Source organism: Chrysochloris asiatica, unplaced genomic scaffold (assembly GCF_000296735.1).
Source record: "Chrysochloris asiatica unplaced genomic scaffold, ChrAsi1.0 scaffold00033, whole genome shotgun sequence".
In the NCBI taxonomy this organism is placed as follows: Eukaryota; Metazoa; Chordata; class Mammalia; order Afrosoricida; family Chrysochloridae; genus Chrysochloris; species Chrysochloris asiatica.
This window is the reverse complement of record NW_006408551.1, coordinates 11,836,084-11,847,872: the sequence shown is the minus strand read 5'-3', so window position 1 is coordinate 11,847,872 and position 11,789 is coordinate 11,836,084. Positions and strand designations below refer to the sequence as shown.

At 40.3% G+C, this 11,789-nt stretch overlaps 1 protein-coding gene across 1 annotated transcript in view; it reads right to left on the bottom strand.

Annotated features, from left to right (window-relative positions):
* The window catches only part of MON2 (MON2 homolog (S. cerevisiae)), a 179,294-nt gene that overhangs the window by 48,906 nt on the left and 118,599 nt on the right, over positions 1-11,789 (bottom strand). Inside the window, exon 27 of the mRNA XM_006859606.1 lies at positions 9,562-9,760. Within this exon, the coding sequence (XP_006859668.1) occupies positions 9,562-9,760 (199 nt within the window). The remainder of the gene's footprint in view (positions 1-9,561; positions 9,761-11,789) is intronic.

The following is an 11,789-nucleotide window of genomic DNA, read 5'->3' as shown; positions in this document are numbered from 1 at the left end:
TTCTAAGTATTCCTTTATATGTGGTTCAGTGTTCTGGGACCATCCCCTGAGCCTGCTTGGTCAGGTATTCTGTGTTGTTGTTGGCGGAGCTCTCTGCTATACATCCACCCGATCCGCCATCTTGTTTGTTCGATCAGAATTTTTTTAAACATTGTTCTGCCCATAATAGTTAGTGAGTCACTATGAGAAAATGTACCATAATAATAAACTGACCTTTACAATGAACCAAAATTTGTTCCTCTCATATAAATCTTATTCTACTGATCCACCATTAACACAGCATGGACTGAGTAGCTTATTCTGGGGTTGTTGTTGTCAAGTGCCAAATGAGTTGGCTCTGACCCACAGAGACCCTGTGTAGGGTTTCTGAGGAGCAGCTGGTGAGCCTGAACCACCAACCTTGCAGTTCAAACAGCTTTGCAGTCTGGTGCATTAACCCACAGTGCCACACCGGGACTGCCTATTCTGAGGTAGGTGTTGGTTTTTACTGGTTAATTCAACTTCTTGCCCTACTCCTGAGATCAACTAAACACATTTACAATGAAGCTCTCTAAGGTCACGCAGTTTGCTTCAATGAAATGCAACAAAACAGCAACTGAACTCGATGGCTTTGTCATTAGCATGGATTATGATCCACATACTTGCATGAAAATAATGCACATATCAGAGAGACTGACAGTTTCCAAAGCAGGATAATATAACCATCTACTACCATCAAGATGGAAAAGTCAGTAATGGAGTGTGTCCTTTGTAGCTGCAGTCCCCACACTATGAAGCTCCTAGATGCAGAGAAAGACTGATGTCAAGACACATGGAAAACTCTAAGGAATGGTGGGCCTAAAGATGCTGACAGAAGGCAAGGAACTTTCTCCAGAGTTGGTACTCTGAATTTGGACTTCTAGCCTCCAAAACTGTGTGAAAATAAATTTCTGGTTCTTAAAGTCATCCTCTTGTGATATTTCTGTTATTTGTTGTTGTTAAGTGCCATTGAGTTATTTCCGACTCATAGCAACCCTGTATACGGTTTCCGAGGAGCAGCTGGTGAGCTTGAACCACCAACCCTGCAGTTAAAATTAACCTTGCAGTCTGGCGCATTAGCAGCAGTAAATAATGAACACAGAGTTTGGTACCAAGGGTGGTCTGCTGCTCTAATGTTGTTGTTGGTATGAGCCATGGAGTCAGTTCCAACTCATAGCGACCCTGTACAGGGTTTCCAAGGCTTTAAATCTTTACAGGAGCAGAAAGTCTCGTCTTTCTCCCGCGGAACAGCTGGTAGTTTCGAACTGCTGACCTTGCGGTTCGCAGCCAGATTCGTAACCACTACGCTACCAGAGCTCCTTCGCTCGAATTACTACCTAAAATGTGTTAGCAGTTTTGGATTTAGCTAATGAGCAGAGACTAGAAGGCCACTAAGCTACCCAATCAAGAGAGAATAGTGACTAAAAGAGACTGTTGCTGGAATTATGGACGTCAAAGGCAATTCTGTTGAGGGCACAAAAGGAAAAGAGGAGAGCTGTTAACATTAGAGATAACACAGACGGTGAGAAGAAGTGACACAGAAATTGCAGCAGCAGAACCAGGAGCCTGACAAAGATGACACAGAAGCTGACCCACGGAGCAAGACTGCTGAGCACCTTCATGCAGGAGGCTTCTTGGTGCAACAGGGTGCCTCTGGGCACTTGTGAAGTTAAGCTCTCTGAGTGGCTTACTGGTGGAACAGGATCCCTCTGGGCACTTATCAGTAGAGCTGAAGAGCTTTGTAATTTTTTAACACTAATGGAGCAGAGTAGAGACCAGGCTGGCCTCTTCAAGAGATAAAAGAACCAGGAAACTGAAGCTGAAAAGACAAGAAGCAGAGCTGCCTGAGCCTCAGTATCAGAAGGCCGAACCATGACCTCTGGGGTTTCTAAGGCTGGGGCCACTGTTTCCTAAGTTTCAAGGAGGTTACTTCTTCACAAACTCAGTTCCAGAGTGTGCGGTTGCCGTTAATAAGGGGGTCTCTGCCCAAAGCTGAGGGGGCAATATTGCCATGCCCAAAGGGGCAGAAGAAAAGGACCTGCTGGGATCAAGGGGGTGGGGTCAACATTCAAATGGACTAGGAAAATGAGGTTGTCCAAAGTCGAAGGAGCAGAGCTGCCACTCCTGTGGCCCTGGAGGGCAGAACTGAAGTTCAGGGTTTAAGGGCCTGAGCCCAGATGGCAGGGCCATTGCCTACAAGGGCACAGAGAATAGAGTATTATTTTCAAATCTTGAGAACTACCATAAATTGTTCTGCTGGACTTTTAACTTGCTTGGTACCTATTATCCCTCCTTTCCCTCCAATTGCTTCTGTTTGTAATGGAAGTGTCTCTACCTTTTGCTTGTTCCAATACTGTACTTGGAAGCAGATAACTTGTATTTTAGAGTCACAGATGAAAAGGAATTTGGACTTAGAATTTTGGTAGAACATAACTGTGTTAGTGTGTTTTCAGGTAAACGTTATGTCAGCTGTATTATGTTAGGCACCAGGATAAGGAGCTCTGGTAGCATAGTGCATTATAAGTTGGCTTGCTAACCGAAAGGTAAGCAATTCTAACCTACCAGTCGCTCTGCAGGAGAAAGATAAGGCTTTCTACAACCTCTGAAATTCTACACAGGGTCACTATATGTTGGAACCAACTCAACGGCACACAACCACCACCACATATTCAAAATTTGAAGACTTTCATTTTGTAAATGCTATGAATGATTCAATTTATCTTCACCTTCAGGAAGCATTCAGTTAATTGAAAGCTGGAGGTAAGTTTGACACAGATAAGAAGATAGAAGCCTGGTAGCACAGTGCATTACAAATTTGGCTTCTAACCATAGGTCAGCAGTTCAAATCTACCAGCTACTCTGTAGGACAAAGATAAGGCTTTCTGTTTCCACAAAGATTTATTGCCTCAAAAACCCTATGTAAGGTCGCTATGCATCTGAACCAACTCGATGGCATAGAACCACCACCATTACTGGCTTAGGACAAACTGTAACTCCTGCACAATTATATCACTCCTGCTCCTCCATACTCTCTTAAAAAACTAAGCTATACTATACATACACTAAAAAGTACAGATTTTTACGTGAACAGTTTAAAGACTTTTGACAAATTACATTTAAAAACTACCATGTGCTGGTTGCTATCCCAATGAAAAATTAGAATTTGTATATATCTGCCAACCAGACTGGTGAACTAATCTTATATTTATAATATTTCATGCCATTGTTAATTAAGTGCCTTCGAGACCATACTGACTCACAGCAACCCTGTATAAGGTTTCCAAGGAGCAGATGGTAGATTTGAACTGCCAACCTTTCAGCTAGTAGTCTACTGCTGATCCTATAGTGCTATACTAGGAAGCCATTTCATGCCCTGTGGTGGTGGTTATATGCCGTGGAGTGGGTTCTAACTCATAGCGACCCTGTACAGGGTTTCCAAGGCTATAAATCTTTACGGGAGCAGAAAGCCTCATCTTTTCTCCCATGGAACAGCTGGTAGTTTTGAACTGCTGATCTTATGGTTCGCAGCCCAATTCATAACCACTATGCTACCAGAGCTCCTTATTCACGTCATAGCAGGGGCAAAATTCCTGAAATTCTTTTATTAACAAACTTGAGGTCTAGAAAGAAGTCCTTTTTCTGTAAGAATAGGTATAATTATTGTAATGGCTATAATAACAATAAGAACCTTCTCCTAAATTAGTAAGTCATTTCCTAGTGTTCAAATTATAAAAATTTATGAAAACTACATGAATTGCCTTATACCATCCATCAAGAAAAACTAAATTCATTAGGTATTAACAATGATGTTTATTGGGGGACAAGTAGGTCAATTAGGATACCAAAATCAACAAAGACAACGTTCTATGTCCTCCTTTGGTGAATACTGACTAGGATCTTAAAAGTTTGCAAGCAGCCATCTAGATGCAACTATTGATCTCTCCCTCTCCAGCCCATAGAAGAGTGAAGAAAATAAAAGATTCAAGGAAACAATTAATTCAAAGAATTAATGGATCATTCAAACCACAGCCTCCACTACCTGGAGAACAGAAGAACCAGTTACCCACTACTGACTACTCTGATCAAGATCATAACAGAAGATTCTAGACAAAAGGGTAGTGCGGTGTTGTGAATTATTTAATATAGCTCTTCTAGCCCTTGTTGTTGTTAAGTGCTGTTCAGTCAATTCAGACTCAGAGCAACCCTGTATAAGGTTTCCGAAGAGTTCCTGGTGGGTTTGAACTGCAGTTAACATTTCAGTGCTTAACCTAGAGTGCCACACTTCTAGTCACAGTCTTTGTAAATTCCCACCAAACATTCTTTTCTTAATAAGTCTGGGTATGAGATGGTGGAAAAAGACGCTGACAGGATTAAACGATTCAGTTGTTAGTGGTAGAGTTACGAATGACTAAAAACCTGAAACTCTAAAATGTATAATATTACCCATTTCAGAAGTAGGAATGGGGGATCTCACTACCATCCAAGAAGAGCAAGCTCCTCTGGGTCCTGAGATCCTGGCGCACTGAACCTCAGGACCCTGAAATCAGAGGAGCAAAGAGGAGTAGCAGCAGCAGCAGAACCAAGAGTCAGAGCACCAGAGCGCTGAGCTTCCCAGACAACGAAGCAAGTACAGCTGAGTGACTGTGGACAGCAAGCTTGCTTGAGTGGGATACCTCTAGGCACTTAATTGGGAGGAGTGTCTAGGTTTGCTGACCCATGGAGCTAGAGCTGAGTGTCTTCAGGCTGAGGCTTACAGTAGAATGGGGTGTCCAGTGGGCATTTGTAACATTGGCAGGGCAGAGAGATGCCTGCCTGTAGGCATGGCTAACGAGACTGTCCTGACTGGAACAACTGTGCCATTAGCATTTCTAGCCCTGAATTTTTACCTGCTAACGTCCCTCTCATACTTCAGACATATTACCAGGAGGGACCAGGCCCTGGAGAAGGATATCATGTTTGGTAGAGTGGAGGGTTGGAAAAAAAGAGCAAAACCCCTAATGAGATGGATTGGCACAGTGGCAGCAGCAATGGGCTCAGGTGTAGCCACGATTGTGAAATTGGTATAGGACTGGGTATAGTGTTCTTTTATGCACAGGGCTGCTATGAGTCAGTTCCAACTCGATGGTACCTAACAATAACTTCCCTAATAAACACTATAACTGTGAGTATGGTGGCTGAGTTCTGTGTGACCACTGCAATAGATTATTGAGCCCAGTTGAGGTGGACAGTGCTGCTGCAGTGTGGTCTGGAGTTGCTATGTAGGGAGGAAAACAATTTAGAAAAAAATTCAAAATCACAAAATGACTGGGCTTACTGGTTTGATGGAGACTAGTGGAATCCCTGTAACTGTGGCCCTTAGACACCCTGCAAGCCTGGAACTGAACACACCGCTGGGGGGTCAACTTGTAGCAAAACACTAGACAGGTCTATGAAATGAACAATAACACCAGTGAGGAACATAGTGGGGGCTTCAAAAAGTTTGGGGAAAAATGGAATTCTTCCATGAACTTTCTGAAGTCCCTCATACTCCTCAGATCAACATAACAGACCAAAGGGACAGACCAAAGGGGACAGTATCTGCAAAAAAACAGAGCTCACAGACCGGGACAGGAAAGAACGACAAATGAAAATGGGGAACACATGGAGGAAGTGGGAAGAGTGCTTGCTGTTACACTGTGCGAATTGCAACCAACGTCTCGAAAAAAATGTGTAGTAACTGCTAGCTAGAAAACTAATTTGCTTTGTAAACTCTCACCCAAATCACAAGAACAAGTTTAAAAAATGATGCCTACCTGTTAAAAATTAGTAAATTTACAATTATGAATTTTATTGTATGTAAATTGTACTCAGAGAAACATTAGACAAAAATTTTCAAATACCCAACAAGCTCTAAAGTACACAAGGAAATCAGACACCATCAATCCCTGTTATTGAATTAAAAAAGAGAAGTGAAGAAAGTGTTAAGAATACACTCAAATGTCTAGAAAGAAAGTAAATATGCTTATTCTTTAACATGTTAAGTGCCTTCAAGTCAGTTCCAATTCATAGATAGCAACCCTGTATAGGGTTTCCAAAGAGTGGGCTGGTGAGTTTGAACTGAAGTCCAGTGCTTATCCTACAACGCCACACTAGGATTCCATGAGAAGGTTAAAAAGAGTCAAACATAGAATAAAAATACACATAGCCCTTCCATATCTATGTACAACAGTATCTCTGTTTACTTCTCTCTACGATTCAACTTACTACTGCAAAAATTGAAGCTATTATAATCTATTATAATCCAATAAGCCCTGGACTGCAAAGCACAAGGTCGTGGTTAAAACCCAACAGCCCACTTCTTGGAAACCCTATACAGGCTCGCTATGAATTGGAACCAACTTGACAACACTTAAAAACAGCATAATCTGCAACAGGATGTTTCATCCACAGCACTACTGACATTTTGGGTTGGATAATTCTTTGTTGTCGAGCTCTTGTGTGCATCATAGATGTACAGAAGCATCCCTGGTCTCTACCCATAAGATACTAGTATAGCCTCTCCCAGTTGTGACAACCCAAAATGTCTCCAGACGTTGTCAAATGTTCCTGGGGGTGGGTGAATTCTTAATTGTAAATTCACTAAGTTTTAATAGATAGGTATCATTTTTAAAAAACGTTTTATTGCGATTTGGGTGAAAGTTTACAAAGTTTAAAATCACCCCTAATTGAGAACCTCTGACCTACAAGAGCAACAACTTCCTAACAATATCCTGCCACCTATTCTAAATATATGAGAAAATCCAACCATTCTTCCTTGCTACCATTCCATTCTACACACCCCAGACAGAGTGACCTGCTGATGTACATATCTGATTATGGCATGAGTAGTTTTTCATTGCCTTCGGTCAAAGTCCTAACTTTGTAACATGAGCTACAAAGTTTTGCCTGGTCTGGTCTTTCACCATCTCTCCAACCCCACCTGTATTCATGTACTCCCTTAATCTCTTAAGACATTCAAACATACTAGATTCCTCACCATCCACTCTCTCCTGCCACACGGTACCCTGAATCTTCTATTCCTTTTTACCCATTCTAACATGCTCACTCCACTTCATTTTACCTTTGCCTGGCGATTTCCTTGTTACACTTCAGATTTTGGGTTATAACCAAATAAAATTTTCTAAACCCTGTATGAACCTATCTAAAGCAAACATATATATGTTGTTGTTGTTGTTGTTAAGTGCCATCAAGTTGGTTTCGACTTTATACAGAGTTTCTGAGGAGCAGTGTTGGGTTTGAACCACTGACCTTGTAGTTCAAACTGACTTTGCAGTCCAGTTTTTATTCAACACCACCATACCAGGATGCTATAAGCTCACAATTTATCACTCTTTTGCAGCGTTCATCATTTTTGCAATTTTATACACAAGGGGGCTACAAAAGGTTTGTGGAAAAGTGGAATGAAAAGATAATGGAATTTTCCTGTAAACTTTTTGAAAGCCCCTTCATACATGAATAAGTCAGAAAGTATTGCTACAAATTCATAAACCTTTACTAAAAATATCAAAATGTAAACCAATTGCTTCTATCTTCCATCTAGGTGGTGTGACCTTCAGAATTCTCTCTAACCCTCCCCCAACCAAATCAAAATGGCAGTTTGGTCATCCTCAAAGGACTCAAATTGTGTTCATTTTCAACGTTCTTTGAGCTTGGGAAACAAAATCTGAAGAGGCAGTAGGGTGGATGGGATAAGGCTTTCCAACAAAATTCTTTTAGGACATCCCTTGCTACCTTCAAAAAAGTGAGGTACAATGTTGAGTTGGAAAAAGAAATCCTTGGCGCAACTTTCTTGACCTTTTGCTCACCAATGCAATTATCAATTTTCTGAAAATTTCTTCCTAGTAAGTCCCTGGGTCTTTTGAGAAAATCTATCAAGATTACCCCTTTGGAATTCCAAAACACAGTGGCTAATAACCTTCTGAAGGAGCTCTGGTAGCATAGTAGTTGTGAATTGGGCTGTGAACCTCAAGGTCAGCAGTTCTGCTCCCATAAAGATTTACAGCCTCAGAAACCCTGTACAGGGGCACTATGGGTGGCAATCGACTCGACAGCACTTAGCAACAACAACAACCTTCTGAGTAACCTCTCTGCCTTGAAATGAACTTCCCCTAGGAAGCTACTTTTTTGATTGAACCTTTTTTTAGGCATCCTAAGGCATCTAAGGAGACTGAAAGGAGCTCTGGTAACGTAGTGGTTATGAATCGGGCTGCGAACCTCAGGGTCAGCAGTTGGAAACTACCAGCTGTTCCGTGGGAGAAAGATGAGGCTTTCTGCTCCCGTAAAAATTTACAGCCTTGGAAACCCTGTACAGGGTCACTATACATCAGAACCGACTCCACGGCATATAACAGTAACAACAAGGAGACTGAGGAGTCCTGGTGTGACACTGTAGGCTAAGCACTGGATTGACAATTATAATGTCAAACTCACCACTCGCTCCTTAGAAACGCTATATAGTTGCTATGAGTCAGAATTGACTCAACAAAACTTAACAACAAAATGAGACTAAGTAAAGAGTATTACAGAGAAAACTTGTCTCTGCAGCCATCCACTGATTGCAAGTGTGCCGTAGAGTCAGTTCTGACTCATAGTAGCCCTGTATAGAGTTTCTGAGGCTGTAAATCTTTACAGGAGCAGAAAGTCTCATCTTTCTCCAGTGGAGTGGCAGGTAGATTCGAACTGCTGACCTTTTAGTTAGTAGCCCAATGTGTAACCACTACACTATCAAGGCTCCATATCCAGTGACTGATTGTTGTTAAGTGCCATCAAGTTTAGACATGTTTAAAAATGTTTTGTTTGTCACAAATTCACACACGTAGGAAGTGGAACCTTTGTCATGCATGTGACAGTATGGACAAGTATAGTCTGTCCATCATTGTACCCCCTAGAGTCCAGACCACAGTGGTGGTGGTGTGCTGTCGAGTCAGTTCCAACTCATAGCAACCCTGTAAAATGTTTCCAAGGCCGTAAGTCTTTATAGGAGCAGAAAGCCTCATCTGTCTCCTGTGGAGCCACTGGTGGATTCTAACTGCTAACCTTGTGGTTAGCAGCCCAACACATAACCCACTATGCTATCAGGGATCCTTCAGACCACAGTTAGTAAATACATTTTCTGAACAAAAATGCACATTTGAAAGTTAGAATTTGTGGTTCTTGGGTGATACCATTGTATATAAAATTTAGAAGAATTGTATGTGCTTCCCAAATTTCCTTTAGTATGAATTACTTGTACAAATCCATTGCCATCAAATTGATTCCAACTCATAGTGGACCCTACAGGTCAGAACAGCACCGCCTCATAGGTTTCCAGTGCTCTAATCTCTATGGATGCAGACTGCCACATCTTTCTCCAGCAGAGGAGCTGGTGCGTTTGAAGCACCAACCTTTCAATTAGGAACTGAGCACTTAACCACTTAACCACTGCAGCACCAGGGCTCCTTGAAGTACTAAAATAATCCCCCTGCAAACACATATAAATAGATAGATATAGATATTTATAGATACCTAAAGGTTGCAGTAAATATCTTCTAGTGTTGAAGATTCGGGCAACGCCAGCCAATGTTAACACCCATGTCTCGGCCCACTGCTTCTCTGCTGTATCCCTTGAGTGATGAATAAGAATATTTCCACCACCTGACTCAATCTTTTCTTTGTCTGCAGTGGTAGACGACTCTCGAACTCGGTCCAGAAGATGAAAGAGAACCTGAATATTTATAAAAATGTCAGATAGAAATTATTGATACAAAGTTTAAGTAATGATAAAATAAACTAGGAATCGTTATAAAAAATATACCCGACAGTCTGGTCAATTCCCATATATAAGAGGAAAGTGACCAACAGAAGTACTTTTATACCTTAAAATTTATCCTTTCTGTGAAAAGTTAAAACAAACAGCATAGAATAGTGTATAAGACTTGTTGAGTTAGGTGTTACTGGTAACATCTATGAGGCAATTTACAGGACAAGAATAAAGTAGGGGAGGAGACTTGGAAGCAGCAATCTGTGTTTGAGAGCAGTAATCTCCCCCACTTTATTCTTACCCTGTGTTTTAATAAGTCCTCTAGGTGATTCTGTTATATGCTAATACATGGGGCTTCAGGAGGGTCATGGAAAATCCATTATCTTTTCATTCCATTTTTCCATGAATTTCTTGAAGCCCCATTATATTTAAGAGCCTCTGAAGTGAATAATCTGGAAAAAATAGCAACAAATAAAGGAAGGTAAAGAAGAAAAAGACTTATTGAAAATTAAGCATGTTTGTGAACTAAGGAAGAGTCAGGGAATGGAACTGAACTAGAAAGCACAAAAGGGAACAATATTTTAAATTATTTTTATTAGGAAACATTACATTGTTATTTTTTAAGATGGCAATGTGGGATATTTTTATTTTATTTGGTACAATTGTATTAAACAAGCATTGCTAAATACAAATAAAGTTTACTACACTGTCTATTGTCAATCTTAATGACCTACAAAATTCAAAGAAGGAAAAGATTTTAAGTAAATTCTTATTAAAATGACATATAGCCAACAAGAAATTAAAGCCTTTTAGCATGAGGGCATGCTTGCTAATAAGCTGTGGACTTTTAAAAAGTTTTTCAAAAAGGGAAGAAATGGAAAAATGAAATTGTATATATAATGAGTTGTGATGCCACATTTTTCTTCATTTAACCCAGCTTCTCGGATGATTTGCTCAGCATACATGTTGAATAAGTATGCTGAAAGAATACAACCCTGTTGCATACCCTTCTTAATTTTAAACTATTCAGGCAACAGTTTTGAGGTTGGTCCAGGACCGTGCAGTGTTTCGTTCTATAGGTTCACTATGAGTTAGTACTGACTCGACGGCTCCTAACAAAATATGTAATGCACTGTAGTTATTAAATGTCATCAAGTTGGCTCTGACTCACAGTGAACTTATAATGGAGTGAAGTGTCCCATCTAGCACTGTCTTAATGATCTTTGGTATGTTTGAGTCCACTGTAGTGTGCCTTCCAACTTAAGGGACTCATCTTCTAGCACTATATAGGACAATATTTTGTTAGGTTCATTAGATTTTTACTAATACTTGGAGATAGATTGCCAAGCCTTTCTTCCTAGTTTGTATTACTCTGGACGCTCTCCTAAAACCTGTCCACCTGATTTGAAATACCAGTAACATAGCTCCCAACATCACAGCACCAAGCAAGCCACTACAGGGCGTCAGAATGACAGATGAGTGGTGGATTTAATGAGTGAGCATGCATGATTTACCACATGGAAGTTACTTCTGATTGGTGAATCTGCAAGTAAATTTCATTATAAATGGTATTATTTATATAATTATCTAATATCTGAGTTACATGTGTAAAAGTAGACCTCAAAGGAGAAAAAAAAAAAAAAAAAAAGACTTTCTACCCTACTGTAAACAACTGATTACCTCTGGGGTTTAACAATCCCTGGTTTTACTGTTTGGGAAAACATAAAAATGAAAGCACAGAGGCAGAAATTAGAGACAATGATAGCAATGACAGTAAGAAATTAAAAGATGAGGCTTTTAATATTTCATCTCTACAAGGAACAATTTAAAATATGAATAAGTTAACATTTTCTATTTTGCAAAATAGTGAATTGGAGTGTTTACTTAAAAAAGCCAAAACAAAACTCCTGGAAAAATACATACACACTGCCAATGAGTCGATTATGACTCATAGTAACACTACAGGACAGAGGAGAAGTGTTCCTTAGGGCTT